The sequence below is a fragment of the Sodiomyces alcalophilus genome, assembly GCF_042370955.1.
Source record: "Sodiomyces alcalophilus JCM 7366 unplaced genomic scaffold ACRALscaffold_3, whole genome shotgun sequence".
In the NCBI taxonomy this organism is placed as follows: Eukaryota; Fungi; Ascomycota; class Sordariomycetes; order Glomerellales; family Plectosphaerellaceae; genus Sodiomyces; species Sodiomyces alcalophilus.
Genome location: NW_027263534.1, coordinates 928,421 through 951,935, shown reverse-complemented (window position 1 = coordinate 951,935; position 23,515 = coordinate 928,421). Strand labels below are relative to the sequence as shown.

The 23,515-nt window shown below is 55.1% G+C and overlaps 9 protein-coding genes across 9 annotated transcripts; 4 read left to right on the top strand and 5 right to left on the bottom strand.

The window, feature by feature from the left end:
• Positions 1–1,122: 1,122 nt before the first annotated feature.
• ACRALDRAFT_2103127 (uncharacterized protein) lies at positions 1,123–2,030 on the top strand (the record flags this gene model as incomplete). Its single annotated transcript, XM_071023129.1, has 3 exons — positions 1,123–1,205; positions 1,264–1,362; positions 1,475–2,030. The coding sequence occupies 3 exons, from the start codon at positions 1,123–1,125 to the stop codon at positions 2,028–2,030; spliced, it is 738 nt and encodes a 245-aa protein (XP_070875843.1).
• Positions 2,031–2,200: 170 nt separating this feature from the next.
• On the bottom strand, positions 2,201–8,224 carry ACRALDRAFT_2102411 (uncharacterized protein; the record flags this gene model as incomplete). Its single annotated transcript, XM_071023101.1, has 6 exons — positions 2,201–3,523; positions 3,579–5,056; positions 5,119–5,372; positions 5,451–7,858; positions 7,929–8,056; positions 8,125–8,224. The coding sequence occupies 6 exons, from the start codon at positions 8,222–8,224 to the stop codon at positions 2,201–2,203; spliced, it is 5,691 nt and encodes a 1,896-aa protein (XP_070875842.1).
• A 741-nt stretch (positions 8,225–8,965) lies between these two features.
• On the top strand, positions 8,966–11,454 carry ACRALDRAFT_1049056 (uncharacterized protein; the record flags this gene model as incomplete). Its single annotated transcript, XM_071015571.1, has 1 exon — positions 8,966–11,454. The coding sequence occupies one exon, from the start codon at positions 8,966–8,968 to the stop codon at positions 10,766–10,768; it is 1,803 nt and encodes a 600-aa protein (XP_070875841.1). The 3' UTR covers positions 10,769–11,454.
• Positions 11,455–12,654: 1,200 nt separating this feature from the next.
• ACRALDRAFT_2041410 (uncharacterized protein) lies at positions 12,655–14,271 on the top strand (the record flags this gene model as incomplete). Its single annotated transcript, XM_071021148.1, has 3 exons — positions 12,655–12,793; positions 12,856–13,072; positions 13,131–14,271. The coding sequence occupies 3 exons, from the start codon at positions 12,655–12,657 to the stop codon at positions 14,269–14,271; spliced, it is 1,497 nt and encodes a 498-aa protein (XP_070875840.1).
• Positions 14,272–14,636: 365 nt separating this feature from the next.
• On the bottom strand, positions 14,637–15,301 carry ACRALDRAFT_1069542 (uncharacterized protein; the record flags this gene model as incomplete). Its single annotated transcript, XM_071017678.1, has 3 exons — positions 14,637–14,723; positions 14,919–15,024; positions 15,150–15,301. 3 exons carry the CDS (start codon positions 15,299–15,301, stop codon positions 14,637–14,639), a joined length of 345 nt encoding a protein of 114 aa, XP_070875839.1.
• Positions 15,302–15,563: 262 nt separating this feature from the next.
• Positions 15,564–17,009, top strand: ACRALDRAFT_1075625 (uncharacterized protein). Its single transcript, XM_071018409.1, has 2 exons — positions 15,564–15,901; positions 15,986–17,009. The coding sequence occupies exons 1-2, from the start codon at positions 15,622–15,624 to the stop codon at positions 16,726–16,728; spliced, it is 1,023 nt and encodes a 340-aa protein (XP_070875838.1). The 5' UTR covers positions 15,564–15,621; the 3' UTR covers positions 16,729–17,009.
• Positions 16,960–18,639, bottom strand: ACRALDRAFT_2134882 (uncharacterized protein; the record flags this gene model as incomplete). The annotated part of the gene is made up of 3 exons (XM_071024083.1): positions 16,960–18,139; positions 18,228–18,399; positions 18,507–18,639. 3 exons carry the CDS (start codon positions 18,637–18,639, stop codon positions 16,960–16,962), a joined length of 1,485 nt encoding a protein of 494 aa, XP_070875837.1.
• A 61-nt stretch (positions 18,640–18,700) lies between these two features.
• On the bottom strand, positions 18,701–21,199 carry ACRALDRAFT_1049051 (uncharacterized protein; the record flags this gene model as incomplete). The annotated part of the gene is made up of 4 exons (XM_071015570.1): positions 18,701–19,182; positions 19,258–19,506; positions 19,568–21,076; positions 21,152–21,199. 4 exons carry the CDS (start codon positions 21,197–21,199, stop codon positions 18,919–18,921), a joined length of 2,070 nt encoding a protein of 689 aa, XP_070875836.1. The 3' UTR covers positions 18,701–18,918.
• Positions 21,200–21,565: 366 nt separating this feature from the next.
• ACRALDRAFT_1080917 (uncharacterized protein) lies at positions 21,566–23,101 on the bottom strand (the record flags this gene model as incomplete). The annotated part of the gene is made up of 2 exons (XM_071019091.1): positions 21,566–22,536; positions 22,597–23,101. The coding sequence occupies 2 exons, from the start codon at positions 23,099–23,101 to the stop codon at positions 21,770–21,772; spliced, it is 1,272 nt and encodes a 423-aa protein (XP_070875835.1). The 3' UTR covers positions 21,566–21,769.
• Between the last annotated feature and the right edge of the window lie 414 nt (positions 23,102–23,515).

Genomic DNA, 23,515 nt, shown 5'->3' with positions numbered 1-23,515 from the left:
ATCTTAAATTCGGGGTTACTATCTTTTTCTTCTTCTAACTCGGGTATAAGGGATTACTCGCGTTTAGCGCCTAATAGCCCGGCTTTAGCTCCTTTACCGGAGGGGGAAGTATCCTAGGTACGAATAGTAATAGTGCGTGTAGGGGGTATCTTAGGTGCTAGTTAGGGAGTAATAATAGGATCTAAGAATAATAAGTCTTTTAAACTCTTAACGGTTATTATATCTATAAACGGTTAGAATAAATAAAATATTATAGGTGTTAGATAAGGAGTAAAGAGAGTTATTAAGACTATAATAAAAATAGGTTATAAAGCTAACCTTAGGAGGGGGATAATTATAAGATTATTTATTAAGCCCCTTTAACTTAGAACTTAACGGAAAACACCCTATTTAAGGACTAATAACTATCCTCCCTAGGATTAATATATAATACCCTAAGGCTATAAGACTTTAGGTCTTAGGCTAGCTTAATAATCCTAAAATATAACTCGGTCCTAAATATCCCTAGGGTTAAGCTTCGGGCCGGTTCCGGGTTCTTAATATATTCCTTAACGCCTCTAAGTCCTATCCGATCCCCTCGAATAGAATATCCCTAACAGAAACTAATAGGTGGAAATCTATAGACGCTTTATATGTTATAATAAGTGGGTTTATACTAATGTATATCGTCGAAGCTATAAAAGATAAAGAATTATAATAAAAAAGGAAGTTTATAGATTAAGCTAAGGAAAAGATATTATAGAAAAGGCTTAATACCTTAAATTATAAAGTGCTTTATATAGTGCTTATAGAATATTTATTAAATAAGCGCTAACTTTAAATAAGACTTTAACTTAAGGGATTAAACTACGAATATATCCCTTAACGTATATAATATAATAGGCTCGGGTCGGTCCGTGCGCGGCCATCGATCCGATTATATGCCGACGGCTCTACGATTATCTCGTTACACCGGAATCACAATCCAGCAGTGTCCGAGCATAGGAATCCAGCTGAACCTGAGTCTTATAATTATATGTACCAGACAGTCAATTTCACTCGTAAAAGGCCCACTATACAATGTCGATGACAACCAGTGACTCTAAAAATGGCATGACGGATGGGCAAGCTCACCAGACCCAGATGCAGCCAGCTCCTGTGCTACCTTTGTCAGATGATTGCCAACATTATCGGACAAAGGCCGATGTGCCCTGGGATCTCCAAAAGTAAGCCTTTCCATACTTCCATTGTGAAATGAATCACCTTTCTGATGGTTGCTTCTAGGTATTTCTCCCAACGCTATTCAATATTCTCATACTATGACGATGGCATCCATCTCACAGATGATGCCTGGTTTGGCGTCACACCCGAACCGGTTGCCATGTAAGTCGTTCCTGATCGCCCTAGGGAGGACAAGACATAAGACGAAAGGAAACCCGCAACAACAATTCCCCTTTCCCGGCCACTTTGCTTTGCTCTAATCATATCCCTATAGGCAGGTAGCCTACGACATGTCAGGCTCAAAGCCCTCCAAGAAGGTCCTCATCGATCTTTTCGCTGGCGCAGGCGGTAACACGATCGCTTTCGGGCTGTCCGATCGCTGGGACAAGATCATCTCCATCGAGAGAGATACGTCCACCCTTGCCTGCGCCCAGCACAACGCCAACATATACGAGGTGGGCGATCGGATCACCTGGGTCAACGCTGACTGCTTCGACTATCTCGACCGGCTACATAATGATCCGGACAGCCTCCACCCGGAGTTGAGGGTTGACGTCGCCTCCGCCGTCGTCTTCGCGTCGCCTCCCTGGGGCGGACCCGGCTACCGCACCGCTGAGGTCTTCGATTTGAGTCTTATGGAACCGTACAACCTCCAGAAACTTCACCAGGCATGTCGGGAAATGGATCACGCGCTGTATCTACCGAGGACAAGTGATCTGAGGCAAATTGCCAGACTCGCTCCTGGCGACGATAAGGTTGAAGTGGTGCAGTATTGTATGAAGGGCGCTAGCAAAGCCCTGGTAGCATACATTCCAGGGAAAGCAGATTGATAACCTTAGTTCGCTTCGAAACTATGAAGAAGGAACGGGGATGAAAGAAGATACCAGCTCCATATCGGCTTCTCTCCATGCCTTCACTCACTCCCCCCTGAAACCACGGCGTCCCGTCCCCTTTGCCAACACGCACAGAGGATAACCCGCCCTTTTTTTCTTACAGTGGCTCACAGCGCCTTGGTAACACTACGCTCGTCAAAGATATCCTTCATGAGTTCCTGGATGCAAAACTCCCAATCCACCGGCGTCATGGCATATGTGGATTCGAATGCGAAGATGCTGAGTTGCCCAAAAAAGGGCCGAAGGATCTTGGCGACCAGCTCGTCTTTCCGATCAATGGTAACATCATCGTTGATCCCTCCGGGGCCTAGCAGAGGCCGCCTGTGTGAACTGTTTGTGGCTAAAGGCGCCGCTGATTCGCTCTGGTGCGCCGAGTCGACCGCCACTTGGCCGAGCTCCTCCGACAACTCATCCACGAGAGCAACGGGTTGGTAATTGGGCGCACGGTAGACAGCGTCGATGGTGTCGGTAACGAATAGCCACTCATGTAACTGGAAGTCGTCGGGCGCCACACATACGAGCAAGTCCAGCAGCTTGCATGCTTGTATGACGGACGTGCTGTTGTACGTCTCTGAAGCGGTGCTGTGGTCAGGGGCAACCACGGACGAAATGGCGGCATGGAGCTCCGAGTTGATGACGGGCCAGATCATGGCCAAATGAACGGCACTGGTCCGCAGGACGAGCGCCCGGACCAGGATGAATATGTCGGCCCGCGTCGCGGAAGAGGGAGACGAAGTGGCCGTGGCGCCCAGAAGCTCTACAATCTTCTCCAATATGACAGCCAGCTCCCCAGCAAATGTGTCCTCGTTGGAAGCAAGAACCAGAGTAGCCACTCGCCGTAGATTGAGTTGCGTCTTCCGGTCTGCCTCGAGCCTCGCCGACGTCGCCCCGACACCAAAGACTATGCCGGCCGTCGCCGGGGGCGTGATGCGGCTTAGCATCTCGGGCATGCGCTCCTTGTCGTTTTGAATCCACTGCCTCAACAGTGGCAGCCAGTCGCTCCTGACAAGCGAGAGGCTAGATCCGAAGAATCTGTTGTCGTTGAAAGCGTCCCCTAGGTCCTTCTTCCACGTTTTCTGATTTCCCGGCAGCCTGGACAACTCGTGTAATAGCCTCAACGTGCCGTCGGTGACCGTGTCCGGGAATGCCTTCGCCCGGAACGCCGGCCCAATCACATTCGCAGATATTGTGCCAGCCGCCGACAGAACACGATCATTCTCCACCAAGACCTTGGGGAGGTTGGGCACTATGGAAGCCAAGACAGTCACGACGTCTTCGGCTCTCTCGAGGGGGTTGTGCACTGTGTCCGTGGAAGTCTTGTCATCGCCATCACGCAACCTCTCCCCTTTCTCGGTGGTAGTAGAAACCGGGTCTGTGAACGAGACCGGCTTGGTCGTAAAGATTGCTGTCAACAAGCGGAGGAAGAGATCCTGCCATCGCAGTTAGAAGATGCGCTCGTCTGTCAAAGAAGGGCAGAATACTCACCCCAAGCTCCCGTCGCATTTTGCGCTGCTCCCCAAAGTTGGTATTGTCCACCTTCTCTCCCAGCATGGCAGCAAACTCCAGCAAGCTGGGAAGTGTCTGCCTGTGCGGGAACGGGTTTGTCAAAATGTCTCTCAGGAAAGTGATGCAGTCGTTCCAGATCTCGTCCATGGCATCGTCTTCCAGTGTCCGCGCGTATTCGACGAGAAATGTGACCAGGTCGATGTCTTGCAGGGAAGTGGTGAGAGTCGACCGTCTCGACGGGTCCAAAGCCTGAGGATTAGTCCGGCTGTAGATGGCGTTGAAGACTGCCGGGATTGTGTGTTTGGGTCTCGAGCCGTCCAGAGCCGGCAAGAGTTTGAAGACATCGGCCTGTGGCCCCGGTAGGGAGTCGTCGATCGAAGTGCGCCAGATGCCGACAACCGTCTCGAGACATTCGAGCGTCTCTGCGGCGAAGAGGTGTTCCAGGAGCCGCCGTGCCCTGTTCCTCATGCGGAGGGAAGTGTAGGTGAACGAGAGGCTGGAGCCCGGATCTTGACTCCGTACGTCGGCCCCATGGCCCCAGGACCAGATGGTGAAGCAAATGCGGACCGCATCTTGGAAGGCCAGGTGCACCGTAAGCCGGTCATTCGCCGTTGCGCTCCGCGATTGCTGAAGGTCTGTAGAGAACACGCCGGACACCATGTTGCCGAAGAATCCCTGGTGTTGTTCTGGGCTTTTCACAACCTGTACTCTCGCCTCTTCAGCCAGGAGCCGTTCGTGCGCTTTTGCAAGAACCTGCTCGAGAGCGTTCAACAGGGAGATGAGTGTCGACTCGGGTGCGCCGCAATCACTCTCACCCACGCCATCCTTATCTCTAAACAAGGACTGCAAAGCCTCGAACGTGATGGAGACTTGCTTGCAGAGCGTTTCGACGAGAGGAATGACAACTTGGAAGATGGTATCCGAGTAGAGCGGCAGACACTCCGTCAGGAAACTGACCCAGCTATCCAAGACGCTCCGGCTACTGGGAGCGCTAAAGCCAGCTTTGATGCAGTCAAGAAGTGACGGCGGCGGCGACGAGACGTGTGCAATCGCGTCGGCCTGCGTGGAGCGCCTTGGTCCTCTCTTCATATCCAGACTCAACCTCTTGTCGGAAGCAGGCGAGGCGGGTAACTCTGGAGGAGGGGCAACATCACGAATCCTTAGAGCGGCAAACACAACATCCAGGAGAAGCACCTGAATGTAAGGGTCTGGCCATTCGAGTGACATAGTTAGCCGATCGATGAGAGGCTCCTCCAAGCGTAAGCTCGACAGAGGAACTGCGTATGGGTTCAACAGGATCCGGTGCAGCAGAGTCAGGGCAAAGCGATACAGCTGCGTGGTCCGCAGTATATCGCCGCTTCGCTTGTCGTTTCCTAGCCGGTCACTACAACGTCTAACGCAGCACATGCAAACTTGAAGGAAGAACTCCTGCAAGGAGACATCGTCTTCTCTCCCGACTAAGCAGACGCATTAGAGCGGTTCTCGTGACGAGGTAGGCAGGAGATCATCTTACCGATACGCGCGACCGCTGGGGGACTGGCGCCCGTGGATAATGTTGTGGAGGCCAGAATCTTCCAAACCGGATCAGGACCCCAGCGGAGAATGTTGGCGACTGACTGAAGATAGTACAGACAGAGGTCTAGGTCGTCATCTTCGAAGACGCGTGCCTCATCGCCCGGCTCCTGGCCTGTCTCTTTCACAGTGTCCCGATCCTCGCTGGCCGACATAAGAAATGGCAGCGCCGCGAACTTGGCGACGAAAATATGGAACAGCCTACATGTCGCATGTTATACTGATTAGAAGCTTTGTTCCAAGAAATTCGAGTTGCAGTCGAACCGCTGCATCACTCACCTGTCAATACCCACGAGGCTATGTAGCCACGACTTGACCGTCATGAAAAGCTGGGCTCGTTCGTCCAGAAGCGCATCGAGCATTAGGAAGAGTGGTCGTGTCAGGAGAACATCGTAGTACTCCGCCCCGGCCAGCCGTGGCGGCGCAAACCGGTCCAGCGTGGGTGTTCTAGATCCCCTTCGGTCATGTTGTGAATCCTGCAACGTGTGCAGCCACAGAATGGAAAAGCGTCGTCCAGAGTCAGCTGCGCGAGGCGTACCAGTCGCCTGGGAGCCGGCGATTATGAGGCTCGATAACGCTGCTTCGATATCTCGGTTCTCCGGTCCGAGGGATGACTGGAGCTGCCACAACAGTCGAACTGTTTCGACGTGATACTTGGGGTCGGATGCCGAGAGATACGACCAAGCATGGTGGACGATGGGAGCTACGAGCTCTGACAGGTCGGTAATGGATGCTCGCTTCGCGGAGTAGAGATGGGTGGAGAGATGGAGGATGGAGGCGAACGAGGGGAAACGCAGGATTGCGTCGCGGGCTAACCTCTCGCGCAGGCAGCCCATCACCCTGGCCGTATCGAGTGGATAGTGGGAAGGGACCTTTGCCGACAAGGCCATCAGGACTCTCCCTCTGGTCCCTAGATCTGTTTCCGAATTGACAAGCCCTTCGCAAACCAGCCGGCCGGCCTTCTGCACAAGAAGCTCGCCGACCTCGACCGGCGAAAATGGTGCAGTAGCCGAATCGACGTTCAGATTCCCCTGGTCATGGACATAGAATGTTTCAACACGCTTCAGCATCTCTGCGACTGGCAAAGACTGAAGGATATCCGGTTCGGTGGTTCTTTGGGGCTTGTCTGACAGCGTTGACGGGAACGCTCTCTCGGGAACAAGGTCTAAAAGTGTGAGGGCAATGCGCAGACTTCTTTCGGCCAACTCATTGAACTTGGGGATTGCCGTGTCTGGGTCATGCTGTTTCTCTCTGGCGTCTTCCAGCATGCAAAGTATGCCGAGCGCCGTAAGCGGAGCATGGACGGTGACCATCTCTTCTTCCCTCACGTTGAAGTTGCCCAGGATGAAATTGACTAGGTCCAGTTTGTCCAGACGCTCCTCAACGCGAAGATTGCCGGGACCAATGGACTGAGAAAGAAGGCTGACGATTTCGCCGTAGATCAAGCCACTCTCAACTCCGTCGAAAAAGACGCTGGCACTTCGGAAGACTTCATTGAAGTCGTTCGCGTTAGATAACTGGGTCTTGTACTGCCGGACACTATCCACAATGGGAAGGAACACTTCGGGAACCACAAGGCCGCCAATCTCCCAACGGTCCATCAACGACAGGCAGATCCTATAAGGCCGTGCCCTCTCGACAGGGCTGGTTTCCGCATCTGCGCCTATGATGCCTAATAATGCTCGGGTCAAGGGCCTAAGACCGTACTCTTCGAAGTAGTTGGTTTTGGACGTAAAGAGCGCCTGCTGGGCGTTGGGGGAAGAGGGCGAGGTGGCGGAATCCAGGGTGATGTCGTTATCCGCAGGGACGGGCTCGGGGCCAACCAACCAGGCCCAGAGTCTCCGGTTGAGGCTCATATCTCTCCTGATGACGACTCCTGCGGCGGCTCGTAGCAGGAGCTCCAGGTCTCCGGGCTTGACCCGTGTTTGTAACACCTTGCAGTGCAACGGGAGGTGAGAGACCAGGAGATCCAAGAAACCCCTCTGGACCAGCAGCTGCTCGTCGGCCAATCCGGCAGCGAAGCATCGAAGCAGCAGCCCGGGTTCCGGAGACGTCACGATCCGTCCGAGTTGCGCGGCGAGGTCCGACTCGACGCCGTGCTTCGCGTCGTCGCCTGTGGTCGAAGTGTGGGACAGAGGGTCCCCTAACTTGGGCAGGTTCCGCACCAGATACGCCAATGCGCCACCGCGGCGGCTATGGCTGGTTATAGCGGCCAAGAAAAAGCATTGCCAGAAGAAGTCGTCGCCAGTAGCGTGGGTCGGTGCCAGCTCCTTGCTATCGCTTGGCCGTATAGCGACCTTGAAGCTCTCCATGAGCTTCATTGTCCGGTCAAAGTCCTCGCTCGTTTCGTCCTCCAGGCCAGGCAGGATGGCGAGAATGATTGATTTCATGGCGGGTCGGAGGGAGCGAGGGTCTAATTGTAAAAAGTGGTCTTCGAGGAGGTCGAGGTAGGGTGAGCGGACGGAGAGCGAGGCGAAGGAAAGAGTCGAAGCTAGACCAGGCAGATAGAGAGGTAAATCGCGAGAGAGTCCTTCCGTGCCTATGGTGGAGAAGATGCAGTTGTAGACTTCGAGGACTTTCTGGTGCACGCCAGACGGTAATGACGGATTGAGGCATTGTGATAGCCGTTTTGCGACTAGGGCTTTGGAAGGGATAAAGTTGATGGACGGCTGCCGAGCTTGCAATGCCTGTAGAGAATACTGTTAGAAGCCGTCTGGCAATGAAAGGCGACAAGATAAGGAAGCTATCTCTACGGACCCGAAGTAGCCGATTAAGGAAGGAGATATAGTCCGCCCATTCTTGCAAGGCCGTTTCGAAGAGGGTGAGGGCTCTCTCGACGCCGGTCGCGTATTTCCGGGATACCTTGTCGTTGACGAACAAGTCCTCTAGCGCGAATGGTCAGTCAAATGCGTCCGCGGCGTTGAACCGGCATGAGGGCAGGTCGTAGTCCTACCGGAGTCTAGCTGGTTCCTCCATTGTCGAGAAATGGGCGAGTCCCTGCCAGAGCTCTCTGGCGACACGGAACGGCGGCCGGAACCAGGATCGAGAGCCATCGTTGAGGGAATGGGACACGGGGTGTTCGTTGCGAAGGTGGTTATTGGAGAGTGGTGAAAAGACGACGACTACGACTTTTCCAGCACTATTGCCATCGCATTGCTGCTTGTGCCGTCTCGTCGACGAAGCAATCCGATTCAAAGCAGGTGCTTGTTCCCGACGTATGCACAAGGCTACGATGCGACACGCTACCTTAGCTTTGATAGGTGCAGCCTAGAATGGTACGTAATTACGTTGTACCTCGTACCTGGAAGTTGGTAGGTCTGTGGGGCATTCAGTTTAGAGTCGGTACTTAGAGTTACCTGACACCTTAGCTATTTGCGTGTAGAGTTGCAGTAGCTGTGGTCAAATACTGTGTAACTCAGCGGTCACTCTAGGCTCTCGCGGTACGGTACCCAGTAATCTTAGCGCATACGTCACGGCTCTCTTGGCCTTTTGCATATGTACCCAGGTACCAGTCTTCCAGGTCAAAGCTTCCTCATTTCTGACCTAAGGTGTGACCAACACCTTTCCACATCACCAAGGTTAAGCTTCAGCTTAACCCTCCACCGAAGCGTCCCGCACTGAGTACAGGTATCTTATATGTGCCGCTGTAGCAGTATGGAACGTCAATATTCGCTACGACTTAAGAGAGGAGTGCGGCATCTTCTTTCGACGAGTGCAGGCGCTCAGGGTTGATACATCTCGGCCGGTTACTGATGAAGAGTCACCCATGATCGATTAGCTTGTATTTTGCAACCATGAATGACAACGCTGTCCCGCCTCATGAGGAGGACCAAGACTGGGTCCCCCCTTTACCGCCGCGACCCGCTGCCATCAAGAACCCGTCCATCGACTCGAAGCTGGCCACCACTGCCGTCACGCCCCTAGATATCCAAACCCTCTCGTTTCCAGACGGTTCGCGGGGCACATTCTCGGGTCCAAGGGGCACTCAGGATGCAACGAGCCTGGTTCCGACGTCACTCGCGAGTGGAAGCGTCTCTCCGAGACGTGATATCTCCGATACTGACGACTCCATGAGCATCATGAGTTTTGCGCCGACGATGCGGCCCCCTGGCGACATTGCAAGCCTGCTCACCGGGGATCTTAACAGGAAAAGCCCGGCATGGAATATGCTGCGGTCCCAGTCGGCCACCGTGTTGCCATTTGAAACGGTACAGAAGACGTCCACCGACGACGCCCTTGCTGGCTTTAGCGAAGAATTCGACCCTCTCCCGGCCGAGACGGACACCGGGATGCAGGACGAAGACCGCGCGATGCTATGGAAATCCAAGCTGAAACACTATATGATTCTCTCCTCAGCCGGGAAACCAATCTGGAGTCGTCACGGCGACATTGGCCTCATAAACTCTTACATGGGTGTCATCCAGACCATCATTTCATTCTACCAGGATGCCAGAAACCCCCTCTCAGGGTTCACGGCGGGAAACACGAGGTTTGTGGTAGTAACCGAGGGGCCATTATACTTTGTGGCCATCAGCCGGCTTGGCGAGAGCGACTCCCAGTTGAGAGGCCAGCTCGACGCCCTCTACATGCAAATCCTATCGACCCTGACATTGCCGGCATTGCGGAATATCTTTGCGAATCGCCCGTCGACGGACCTCCGGAAACCTCTGCAAGGAACGGAGCGGCTGCTGTCTTCACTAGCAGATAGCTTCACGAAAGGGTCACCTTCTGCCCTCCTGGGTGCTCTCGAGTGCCTGAAACTGCGCAAGACCCAGCGGCACACCATCAACAACGCGTTCCTAAAACAACGCACGGAAAATCTGCTCTACGGTATGGTCGTGGCCGGCGGGAAATTGGTCAGCGTCATCCGACCGCGGCGGCACTCGCTACATCCGAGCGATCTGCAACTCATCTTCAACATGCTCTTCGAATCAGGCGGGGTCAACGCCGCCGGCGGCGAGAACTGGATCCCGCTGTGTCTTCCCGCCTTTAACAGCAGCGGCTACCTGTACATGTACGTCAGCTTCTTCGACGGCGTCTCCGGCGCGCAGGCGACAGAGCCGGCGGCGGCCAAGGGCGAGTCGACGGTGGACGAGATTGCCATGGTTCTCATTAGTGCCGACAAGGAGTCCTTTTTTGAACTCAAGCAAATGCGGGATGCGGTGGCTTCCGCTCTCGCCAAGAACGGCTCTCTCGCCGTCATTAGAGCGGCGGCTCGCGCTGGCCGTCCCCGTGTGGCGGACGTTACGCCGGGCAGCCAGATCAGCCATTTCCTCTACAAGTCGCGGGCCAACGTCCAGTTCAGCATGAGCGCCCTCGACCCCGTGTTCGGGTGCCCTGTTGCTCGACGGCGGCTCATGACGCTGTACCACCAGCTCCACGCATCCGTGCATGCGAAGCACTCGCCTATTCGGGTTCTCCATGCGGTGAGCGAGGAGGCCACGAGCCTTGCCTGGGTCACGCCAGTCTTTGAGTTTTACTGCGTCGCGGGACCCAATGTCAGCAGGGGGGCGGTGACGCAAGGGGCCAGCAAGATTCTCCAGTGGGCTAAGCGGGAGGAGGAGCGCATATTCATCATTGGCGGAGGTGTGTTCTGATGTGATCGTTGGGATTGTCAGCACCGATCACACGCGACAGGCGTCAAGAGATTTTAGGGCGCGTTATATCCTCTACACCGCGGCCCGTACCGATACATCAGACGGGACTGGCGACCATGCGGAATCATACGTGCTTCGGGTAGACATGTGGTCTCCTGACAGTCGTGGTCATCCTGCGGTTCCGACCTTACATTGGTCATCATCCCTTCGTATGATGTTTATATACCTGGCTATTGCAAGTCCATGTCTGGTTAGGACAGGGCGGTACACTGGGTGGTCACCGAGGAGTCTGGAGTGCTCGCGGGAAGTTGCGACGCGCCATTCGGTATAGTCCAACCTGAGCTGACGGTCACCTCTTGTGTCTTTAGCTTATGGTTAGAGAAACGGACACGAGGCTATGGAGGCTTAGTAGTTGGCTGATGGTGTGAGGGTGGTGCCGAGTTGGATAGAGTGAAGTTATGTACAAGCATATCAGTATGGGTGGGAGGATCAGGCTATGTTCGGTCAAGGGAGTTCGACCTCCGAGGGGACGGACGGGACGGGACCTGCAGCGGGACTGAGCCGAGCTTGGTAATGTATGGAGAAAGATGCGTTAACAGTGTTCGGATAGCTAGGACGAGAGGGCACCGCCAATTGGAATCTTACAGCGTTCAGGACGGCAGTCCTCTCGCCTCCTGATAACGTACATACAACGTACGTACTTCGTACATAACTGACACGTTGTCCTTGTCGGACTTTCGGACGGTCTTGTCCGTTCCCCGAAACATGGACGGACGAACCAAACGGTGAGAGGTCGACCCACTACCCCAGCTCAGCAGTGTATTGTATTCGTTATGCACGGAGGAGCATTGCCTGCCTCGTAATTCAACCTCCATTGGACCTGGACTCGCTGCCACATCGAGGCGGTGGAGGAAAAAGAAAAGAAGAGAAGCCAAAGACCGACTTGGATTTCCTGTCAGTGGCTTGCATTGCGGTTGGTTTACTGTACCGGTACGTCTCTTATTGTAGGTACTCAGTGGTACTCCGTACTATGTACATATGTGGACAATACATACATCAAATCCGATATCAATCGGAACGGGACAGCCGTATCTTCATGCGATTCCCCCCTGATTAAGCCAGACGTTTATAGAAAAATAATTAACACACCACTGCGATCTACTGTGGTGGGATGGGTGTGAATTGACTCTGACCGGGTAACAAACTGTCAAATTGGTTGACGCAGTGACGAAACGAAGAAGTGTGGTGAAAAGGCGGGGTTGGAGACCCTGGTGCCTCTCTCGGGTAAGCTAGCCCCGTTTTGCTGAATCACCACACTAGTGCCGTATCGTCCTCCCTTCAGGTACTGAGGTCTCACCGCGTGGTACTCGAGGGGCAATTGTATGTGACAAAGTACTGGACAGGAGAATGTCAGTACCTACCCCTCCCTCCCAATCAGGGCAATCAGGGGGTGGTGCATGTGGGGCCCAATGGAGCAATGCCTCGAGCTACTGCAGCTGACTTGTGGGGATCCCAGCGGCAGCAATTGGAAGGGACACCTGTTCTCAAAAGCCGTTGCTTGCTTGCTGTTGACAGCTTGCCTTCCTCGAGCCATCAATTCCCCTCTGGCCATTAAATACTTGATAACCTTTTTCCCTTCAACCATTGGAACTCGACTTTCTCTGTCCGCTTTCCCAAGTTTGCTTTCTTCCTTCCTTCCATTCCCCCTTCTTTATTCTCCTATACCAAAAATCAAAAGGTGAGCAGTTTACCGAGTCCTCGTCAGCCGTCCTGTCCTTTCAGCGGCTCGCATCGACACCCGTCAGTCGTGCTGGCGGCCTGTCTTGTGATTGTAGTCTTGCCATTGGAAAACAGAGCTAACCATCCGTCATTCCATCAGGGACAGGATGCTTTGCAAGCGAGTCGCATTTGCCCTTCTTGCCGCGGCCGCGGCGGTCGCCGCTTCGGGCGACTCGGACGTCACCCAGCTGGGCAGGGACACGTTTGAGGATTTCATGAAGGCCAACGAGCTCGTCCTTGCCGAGTGTACGTCGAGAAATCCTGGCTCATATGCTGCTGCTGTAGTCCACTGACACATCATCCCACAGTCTACGCCCCCTGGTGCGGTCACTGCAAGGCCCTTGCGCCCGAGTATGAGGCCGCTGCCACCTCCTTGAAGGAGAAGAACATCAAGCTCGCCAAGGTCGACTGCACTGAGGAGTCTGAGCTTTGCCAGGCTTACGGCGTTGAGGGCTACCCGACTCTCAAGGTCTTCCGCGGTCTTGACAACATCACTCCCTACGCTGGCCAGCGTAAGGCTGCTGGGTAACGTGGCCCGTGCAGTCCCACGCCCGAAAGAATTAAACTAACACGTGGCGTATAGCATCACCTCATACATGGTCAAGCAGTCGCTTCCGGCCGTCTCCCTCCTGACCAAGGACACCCTCGAGGAGTTCAAGACTGCTGACAACGTCGTCTTGGTCGCCTACATCGACGCCGACGACAAGGAGTCCAGCGAGACCTTCACTGCGGTTGCTGAGAAGCACCGCGACGCCTTCCTCTTTGGTAGCGTCCAAGATGCCGCCGTGGCCGAGGCCGAGGGCGTCAAGGCCCCTGCCATTGTCCTCTACAAGACCTTTGACGAGGGCAAGGCCACCTTCACTGAGAAGTTCGACCTCGAGACCATCGAGAAGTTCGCCAAGACGGCCGCCACCCCTCTGATCGGTGAGGTCGGCCCCGAGACATACACCGACTACATGACCTCAGGTGTCCCTCTGGCCTACATCTTCGCCGAGACAGCCGAGGAGCGCGAGGCGCTCGGCGCGGCCATCAAGCCCATCGCCGAGAAGCACCGGGGCGTCATCAACTTCGCCACCATTGATGCCAAGGCCTTTGGTGGCCACGCCGGTAACCTGAACCTGAAGGCCGACAAGTTCCCCGCCTTCGCCATCCAGGAGACGGCCAAGAACCTCAAGTACCCCTTTGACCAGGAGAAGGAGATCACCCACGACGCCATCGCCGAGTTTGTCGACGCCTTTGCTGCTGGCAAGCTTGAGCCCAGCATCAAGTCGGAGCCCATCCCCGAGACCCAGGAGGGCCCCGTTACCACCATCGTGGCCAAGAACTACGAGGACATTGTCCTGGATGACACCAAGGACGTGCTCGTCGAGTTCTACGCCCCCTGGTGCGGCCACTGCAAGGCGCTGGCCCCCAAGTACGAGGAGCTCGGCGCCCTGTACGCCGAGAGCGAGTTCAAGGACAAGGTTGTCATTGCCAAGGTCGACGCCACCGCCAACGATGTCCCCGACGAGATCCAGGGCTTCCCCACCATCAAGCTCTACCCCGCCGGTGCCAAGGACGCCCCCGTCGCCTACTCGGGCTCCCGCACCGTGGAGGACTTTGTGTCTTTCATCGCGGAGCACGGCAAGTACAAGGCGGCGCCTGAGAAGAAGGAGGAGCCGGCCGCCGAGGAGAGCGAGGCCGCACCCGCTGCCTCCGAGTCGGGTGGTCGCGATGAGCTGTAAAAACATTTTTTCTTGGCAAAGGTTTCTGGGACTATCATATTCAAGGAGGTTTCTGTTGGACTGGCTTTCATATACCTCCTGGCACTCTAGGTAGTTCACCGCGTATTCTGGGCGGCGGATAATGCGACATGATTGGGAATGACAAATTTCGTACCCTCGGATATGTACAGCGTATTATGGACTCCTCCCGATGATATGATATGCTATTCATTCAAAGGCCGTGCATGTTTGTTTGGTACATACATTGATTACATCCCGCGCCACGCGCAACCTACCGAACCACAATACCCCTGCATTGCAGCAACTTGCAAGTTCCCCATCCTTCATGTAGACGGCCTCAACTAAATCGGCCTCGGAAAGTGTACTTATTTCTTCTTGCGTTCGAACGAATCCATCTTGTCTTCCAGAACCTGGACGTAGTTGGTCACGCGTTGCACGGCCGCTTGCAATGCCTAAGCGATGTGTGAAAGTCCGTTAGCACGAGACTCCTCTAGACCTTGTAGATGGAGCTGCCAAGATGAAGAAGAATGATGCGCCACCGGTGTTCATAAACTTTTCCGGTAGAATGTATGGCCAACAACGCCGAACATGATGGTATGCACGACTTGAGTGAGGGGAATGGGGGATGTCATGGAATGCAGACGCACATAGATATCTTCCGTCAGAAGCTCGTTGGAGATCTTATACTCCTTGATCAGATATGTGTAGACGCCGGCGCCGGCGACTGTGCTTCCGAGGAAGAAACCGAGGAGACTAGATGGTTGTCGAGGTCAGCGACCATAGACTTGAGTTCGGCGACTTGACAAAAGCCGACACCACCGTAGCAGTGACAATGCGTATCCCATCCCTCTGGGAAGAAAGGAGGAGCTGGAACATACCCTCCACGGAATGCTCCGACGGGTTTCCGCGGTGGTAGCGGTGCTGCAGAGGTCTGGAGAGGAGAGGAGGAGTGGAACGATCGGGCGGTCGGCATGGCAGGGTTGGCGCGCGATGCCAGGCGGCGGCCGCCTGCCAGTATCCTAGAGGCCATTGTGTGGTGTAGTTTGGCGGAAGACAGCAAGTGAACAACGTCGGAGGTTGGCTGCTTGAGGGGCACTGCACTGTCGTTTGGCCTGCAATTGGGAGGAGGGATGTCGGGAAGTTGGTCGTTCGGGCCAGGTGGGAACAAATATCCTCGGATAATCGCATATGGGGTACTGGCAAGGCTGAGTGGGTCCCAGTGCCGACTGCAACGTCACAGCCCGAGGAGGTGATTGGGCTGTGCTCTTGAGCTTCGGGTCTCCCCATCACCACGAGAATTTGCTACCGGGCAGTTTGGCCGCCAACGCTGCGCAGTGCAAAGTGCCAACCATGTACAGCAACAACTTTGGTGTCATCGAAGTCGCGAACACCAAGACCAAATCGGCCCCCGGCTGGGCGTACGTGCCAGATGTTGGGACCAACCCGCTGGCGGCCACGGGCCTGCAGCCTTCCAACCGGAAGCGTGCTCGGAACCAAGGGCCCAACCTGAGCGCGGCCGACCATAGCGCTCGGCAGGAAGCCAAAATCCGCAAGGACCTTGAGGCGCTGGATCGAGATAGTAATCGAGATGCCAACATTCCCATCCTGCCCAGGGCCGGCAGTGCTAGAGGTACGTTCTCAACTCGCCTGGAGCCCCATGCCCGCCTGGAAACAACTGAAAAATGCGTAGCTGACATTTGACACCCCCTAACAGCCCTAACGAAGAGTACTCCCAACGTCCGGAAGATCCTCCAGTCGCAAAAGACCTTTGCAAACCATCTCGACGACTACGAGGCGCTCAAGACGCTCAGCGAGAACAACCCGCCGCCGCATCCCAATCAGTACACGAAAAAGCCGCCGCAGCCGAACCAGTACACGAAAAGACCGCCGCAGCCCAACCAATACACCAAGCGCCGGGCGGCGGCCGAGGCGGCATCCACATCAAAACGAAGAGAGACGACAACGTCCCGATCTCGATCGAGGCGCACCAGGACAGCGTCCGAGCCGGACCCGGAAGTCGAGCCGGAACCAGAGCCAGAGGTAGAGGTAGACGCCGCTCGTGACACCGCGCCGGCAGGGGAAGCGCCGCAGGACGTCGAAATGACAGACGTCGCAGACCCGTCGGGAAATGCCGCAGGCCCAAAGCCGGTCCTGACGCCATGCGACGCACCCCCTCCGCCGGCGCACCCGGGAGACAACGACCCGCTCCTGGCGTCGGTGGTGCCTGACGCGCCGAGCGACGCGGAGCTGCGGACGCTTCTCGCGCACCCGCCGCTCAGCTACACGGAGGCGAGGGCGCGGTGGCGCGACGAGGACAACAGGTACCCCGCGAGGAGGTTCTGCGAGGTGTGCGGGTACTGGGGGAGGGTGCGGTGCATGAAGTGCGGGACGCCGGTGTGCGCGCTTGATTGTCTGGAGATGCACCGGGAGGAGTGTATCACGCGGTATGGACTGTGAAGGGGTTCGTATACGGTTCGGAGAAAGGAGATATATACATTTTCGTCGGGAGGGAGGCGTTTCGTGTTTTTTTGGTAAATGGATCATGATACCCTGGGTTGGCAGCACGGGATTGGGATTGCTTGTGGAGACACCAATATCAAGGAGCTATAATATGTTGTCGCTGTTTCCAGCTCTTGTCCAGCGCTAAACAAGGCTTCCATAAACATTATATAATACATAAGATGGTCTCTACTTCACAACATCATTTAGACGAGATGAGGACGATGCCCGGCTTTGCCCGCAAATACCACACACGCCGTAATCTCCAGGGTTTAGGTACCGGCTTTCCCTGCATCCAGACCTCTGGCACTTCCACGCCCCAGGGACGCTTTCTGGGTCCAGGACGTTGGAACACACGCTGCAAAGTATCGACGGCACTGGATTGACAAATGAACATGCGCCGCAGGCTGTAGCCCCTGGCGGATCTTCGTCGGCAGGCGGCTCAACCAGGCATCCTGGCGTCTCGTTTTCCCCTTCGATCTTGACGGTCGGCGTGACTTGTTCAATCTCCACGGATCTCTCTTCGTCTTCGCTTTCTTTCTTGATCCTTGGGGCAGCGGTTCCCCTCACTCGTCCCCCCTGGCTTGTATGTTGCTCCCTACCGGGTAATCGTCCCCCGGAAGACGACGCCATCCCATCCCGCCGATCTGTCGCGGGCTTGAACTCTAGCCTTGTCTGCTTCCAATACCCCGCGGATTGCAACTCGCGGAGTTCCCGCAGCGCATCCTGGTCGTCCGGGTCCTCGTCTTCGCACACCTTGATCATCCCGCGGCCCTGTCTATCAAGGAGTCGCCGCCCATCGAGATCCAACGCGTCCTCCGTCTTGACATCCGCCGGGTCGTCCTCATAGTCGCTGCCCCCGCTCGTCTCTTCCGTCTTGAGTCCGCCGTCTTCGTCTTCCGGCTTGGCCGACTCGGTCGTCGTGTGCTGATCGAAACGGGCGAGCGCCGCCGCGGCGCGCAGTTCCCGACCGCGTGCGCTCCCTGCCACGCGCGGCTTCGCTTTCGCCTTGGTCTTCTTGCCCTTCTCGAGCTCCGCCTTGACCGTCTCGTCCGCCCCGAGTGCGACGCCGTTCCGCCCAAACTTTTTCAGGATCCGGCGTTCCTTTTGTTCCTGGTAAGACAGCTTGGGCCGGGCTTTGCGTTTCCGACCACGTGAACGGTACGTCCCCCCGCAGAGGTGGGCTGGCAGCGTCTCTCCCGGCAGGATGGTGTTCTTCTGGAATTCTCCCGTACTTAACATGACTCCCCTACCCCAGATGCCATCGCCGGTATAACCGCGGCTCCATAGGACACGCATCTGCTCGGCGTACTGGTTCCGCACGGCCCAGAAGAGTCTCGAGTGGTTCATTTGCTTGCAGTGGGCCAATCTAAGTCCCCGTTGTCAGGATTCTGAGTGCCTAGCTGACGCCGGGATGCCTTTTCTTTTGTTCTTCGGACAAGGTTGAGAGGACATACTCATGCATCATGACCATCTGGACGTACTCAAATGGGAGCCATCGACCGGACTGCGACTTGAGGACGAGTTGGACCACCTCTCCGGCGTTGAAATTCCGACCCACAAACTCCCGGTTTGGCTCGTACTCTTCCAGAGACATGACAGAGAGATGGTGATCTCGCATAATTGGAACTGGAATCCTACGTGGTTAGTAGTGGCACCTTGGACAGGAGGTTGCCTGAGCCTGAGCGAGAGCCATGAGTCAAAATTAACCGAGGGCATTTTCAAACAATACGTACGACATTGTGCCGCTATACGCTCTAGAAAATCCTGTGCAACTGCCTTGTCTGGCCCTTCTAGCGGTTTGATGAACACGATTCGTTCATTGGGTTGCGATCTCTTCGCATTTAGTCGCTGGATACCGAGTGGCATAATGTTTCTCCTACGAAAGAAGTGACTTTTATGATAATTTAAGGGGACGGACCATGGTCGGACGGGAAACGTCTAATGCACGATAGAAGAAGAGAGACGGAACCCCTCCAGATGTCCCCTTCTGGCGAACTGAGAAACGCGAGGTCACGTGATATGGCGATCCCAGAGTACTTCGCTCAAAGTACCGGGTACCTGAGTTGCCTGAATTACGGTGTATCCCAAAACGGTGGGAGTTTGTCATTTCCAAAAAGAGAAGCGACAACAGCCCGTCATCTCCATTTATCTCCGTTTCGGACCCGCGTCTCCCCTCTCGGCCAGCGAGACAACTTCGGTGATACCCGCAGCCTCCTGTTCCTCTTCCAAAGCGGTAATCTCCTCTCGGCAGTCCCACCACTTCTCCTCGCTGAGTTCGAATGCCTTGGCCTTGATCTCCTTGGTGGGGAATGATTCGGGCTGGACATTCGTGTATCGGAGACTGTCGAGGAAGATTTCCTGCCACTCGTTGGACGTCCGCGCGAAAAAGTCGCGTCTCGACTCGAACGGCTGCAATATCTGTAAGCATGGGTCCCGGACGTTTCTGTACGAAAAATAAAAGGGAGTCAAATCAGGAGTTCGTACCCTGGGGTGTGGAAGACCATCATCGACCGAAGTGGCCGCCGTCTCGGTATCATCATCGTCGTCCACGGAAGAATCGACAGTCGAGACAGTCGATGCCGTCTCTTCTGCCATTGCTACATCCTGTTTCTTCTTCCTCTGGCTGGGTGTGTAGAGCCTGTGCTTCTGGTCTTCGTCGATGTCTCCTTCCTCGTCTTCGCTTCCGTCTTCTTCCTCGTCTTCCTCATCGTCATCGTCCTCCGATTCAGATTCCTGGGACAAACACATGTTAGCAGCAGGTCACTTGGGGAGAAAAGAAGAAAAAAAAACTCACAATCCAGTCCTCCACAGGTCGGTTAAAGATCTCCTTGCAGCCATCCATCTTGCCGAGATCGACGGCGTGTAAATCGTCAAAGGTAAACTCGCGATCCTTCTGCTCAAAGGTTCCCCCGTAAATATAAAGGACGTCGTCTTGGACGGCCAACTGGGCGTTGAACCTAGGGTGAGGGAACTCCATAGAGACGGGCATCTCCCTCGTGGGCTTTTCATCCTCCTCCGGACCCTCCGGTTGCTTCCTCTCAGTGTCCGTGTCATCGGCGTCGTCTAGCGAAGCACCAGTCTGAAGGGCGGCTAGTTGCTTCAAAAGCTCCTCCTCACGATCCTGCGCACGGCCACGACGGCCGCCGCCGCCACGGTGTTCCGAAGAAGCAGCTGCCTTCTTCTGCTGGCGAGGTTTTCGGAGTGTCATAGGGAAGAAGCGGTTCCTCTCGATGTTCCACGCAAAGAGCTCCCGGAAAAACTCGCTGTCCATCCCGTCCTCGGACTGCTCGACGTCGTGCACACCGCCGAACAGGATGCCGCGGCCCTTGTGGTAGGTCATGGTGGTACCGGCCCGCTGGGGTTTGGGGGCGTTGGCGGGCTTCTTTCGTCTCTCCCATCGCACCACGGGCGGGGCGGTCGAGGGCGAACCTTCTGGAGCAGGCGACATGCGAAGGAAGAAACAGTCTTCGTGGATCATCGGCCTAAGGATGTTCTTCGAGCCCTGTGCGGAGCCTCGCGCCTTCTTATTCGCGGCCACGGTTGCCTTGACGCGGGAATAGCCGCCGTACAGGACAGCGCCTTGTTCGTGGGGCAAGAAGGTGAAGGACGACCGGGCATCGGGCTTGAGCTGGGCCGGGGGCAGGGTCGGGGAATACCAGGAAAAGTTCTGGGTATCGTAAATCCAGAGGTCAGACAAGTACTTTGTCTGGTTGGAAGTATCCTGGAAGCCGCCGAAGAGGATGATGTACTGCTTCCAGTAGGTCATCCGGTGGCCGCTCCGAGCCGGCGGGGTCTTGCCCTTGCACTCGATCTTGGTCCATTCTCGGGTGGCCGGTTCGAGGCGCCAAAAGTCCGAGTAGTGGTGGAAGGTGCCCTGCTTCGGCGAGGAGAACTCGCCGCCGAAGAGGTAGACGTGGCCCGGGTTGCTGGCGCGGGTCCATGCGTGGCCGGAACGGGGCAGGGGCGCATTGGGGGAGGTGACGCAGCGCCACTCGTCGCGATCGATGTAGTAGATGTGTAGGTCGTTGTAGAACTGGGCCAGGGCGCCGTTGAAGTACTCGCCGCCGAAGAGAAGCAGGTTGTTGCGGTCGCAGGGCGAGGCGAGGAAGCACGATGCGGAACGGGGTTTCGGGGGACCGTCGCAAACGGTCTCGGTGATCTTTAGGAACTGCTCCTGCTGGCGACGGTATTCCTCGAGGACGGCGTCCAGGTCAACATCCTCGGCGTCGCTGCCTTCGAGTTTGGATGCCTTGCTCTTTGCTTTCTTCTCGGCTTTATTGGCCTGCTTTGCCTTTTTGGCGGCCTACTCCGGGGAACAGTCTTGTTTAGCAAGGGTAGTCCCCTTTGGAACATGCGTGATGGGAATTAGCGTACTCACTAGCTTGGCCTTTTTGTCCTCGTTCTTACCTTTTTTCTCCTTGGCCATGATGTTACGAGTTTTTGGAGTCGCGTATGAGGACTTTGAAACTAATTCGGAGGGCAAGTCGGGAGATGGCGGGGGCGGGGCTCCAGATGCAATGAAAAATGTGCGAGGGACATTGGTGTGGTGGGGTACGTACAGTAAATTGACACAAATGTCGAGTAAATGTACCCGTCTACGCCTGCCTATTGGCGTGAATTGGTAAGTACATTTGTTCGACAGTTTTGTCTCATCACTGTATAGCAACTCGCAGGACAGGTAGACCACCTGGCACGGCGGGCTCGTCTAAGCCTGTGGTGTCTTTTAATGCTCGGCCTAGTCCATGGGTCGTGTGAAAATGGAAAATGAACCCTTTTCCAACAACGCCTAGAAGCATAGCCATTGCGACGCTGAATGTGCTGATTGATTCCTTTTAGAATGGAGTGACTCCATGCCTCTGGGCACAGCTGGATGTCATAAGGGATAGTTCCATCGCAAGGGAACCAAACCGAGATGCCAACAAAGGCAGCTACCGAAGCGACTCGCTTCAACTGCGTCGGCGAGATAACACCACGTGCGTTGAGGTCCTCGCAGACCTCATGCCCAAGCCTTCCGACTCTCCTCGTATGCCGGCAAAGCCCAACTTTTCATCCAAGTCGTGTCCAACACTTCTTCTGCATTAGGCCGATCCCTGGGCTTCCATGCGAGCATCCAATGCAGTAACTCGAACAGTGCAACCCTCTCTTCCTCGCTGATAACGCTCATCTCACAAGACCGTCTTGGCTCCTGTATCCATTGCTCAAAGCGCCTATCCCACGTCCAGATATCACGCTCATTACTGAGCGGTGTTCCCACCTCGGTAAACCATTTGGACCGCTGCTCCCACTTATGCCACCACTCGGCCGGCGGAGGACCTTGTAAGTGGATCTGCTGCGCCGTGATATCGTCCTGAGGCGCGATAATCCCGTCAATAAGGGACCTATGGGCAAGCAACTCGAAGATGATACAACCGAGGCTCCATATATCCGACGCGAACGAAAGGGGTGTCGTCGGCTCAAAGAGCGCCTCGGGCGGCCGGATCACAAGGGGTGTGTACGATTCGAATCGGGACTCCTCGGACGGGCGGAAGGCGACACCAAAGTCGCTCAGCAACAGCTTCGCCTCGTTTAGAGCAATTTCATCACTTGCTACGCCAAGCCACACGGGCGGGACAGCGTGCGAAGGAACCGCAGAAGAGCATGGTTTCCCGTCGAGGCGGACGACAGCCTCTGGCTCTGGCGCTCCGAATTTAGCATAAAACTGCTCCACTGAGAGATCATTGAGGGAAGATGGCAGCTGGAGAAGAATATTTCCAAGATGGAGGTCTGCGGAGGCGTTATTGGAATGATCAGGCTAGAAGTGGAAAATAAGGTCAAGGTACGAACCTCCATGGGCGTAACCCTGCGCGTGAACGAGAGAAACGGCCACGGCAAGCTGGGCAGCGAGAGAGCGTGCAACGTCGAGCTGGAATAGTTTCGAGTCGGATGCCTCTTTCGCATCAATCAGGCTACACCTTGCCGGGACTGTCACAAAACAAGGGTGAGTTCCATTCGGGCCGTTAAGATTAAAGCAATCCAGGGCCATCGGGATCATCGACGCCTTGTCTGCGGTGTGCCTATAAGCAGTAGCTCCTGTCGTAATGTAGGATAGAATGTCTACCTCTCGCCTGTTAGCGTCTGCGGTGCCGACCTTAATAGCGACATATTTCGACGTATGTTCGTCAAGAGCCAGCCAGGCCGTCGAAGATATACCGTGACCAAGCTTGTGTACTATACGGTATCGCTTATGAAGGCGGTCGTCGATATGGATGGGATGATACCCCCCCGGTCGGTAGTCTTCTAGTCTTTCCACGTCTTCGATATACCCATACTCAATATTGAAGGTCGACATGTTCAAATAAGGCATAGATGAGAAGATGCGAGACTCGCTTATTGAGTTTCGAGAGCCTGGAGGTCGTCGCGGAAACACGCGCCGCAGAAGCGTCTGGGAGAACCATCCGCTTATCATGAGGTACTGCCGAGTAGATGCGGGCAGAGTAGGAAATGCTTGTAGAAAAGTCGCCTGATTGAAGGCACACTTCACTTTGCTTTTGTATCAATGTAAATCAGCAGGCTTAGATATTCATGACAGATATGCTCGAGGACGAGTTTAAGCAGCAGTACGGTTCCAGTTTGTTTACCTCCTCCCTCTCTTTTTTTCTCCTTTTTTTTTCTTTTTTCCTTTTCCTCCCCCTAATAAGAGGCCTCTTTAACAAATCCCGCCAGGTAGTCCCATCCAATGCAGGACTTAACGTACAAATAGTGA

Excerpts from the sequence above, each read along its gene's own strand:
- ACRALDRAFT_1075625 (XM_071018409.1), top strand. The coding sequence starts at position 15,622 with ATGTACAGCAACAACTTTGGTGTCATCGAAGTCGCGAACACCAAGACC. Across the intron at positions 15,902-15,985 it reads CAGGGCCGGCAGTGCTAGAG|CCCTAACGAAGAGTACTCCC; the intron begins GTACGTTCTCAA and ends ACCCCCTAACAG.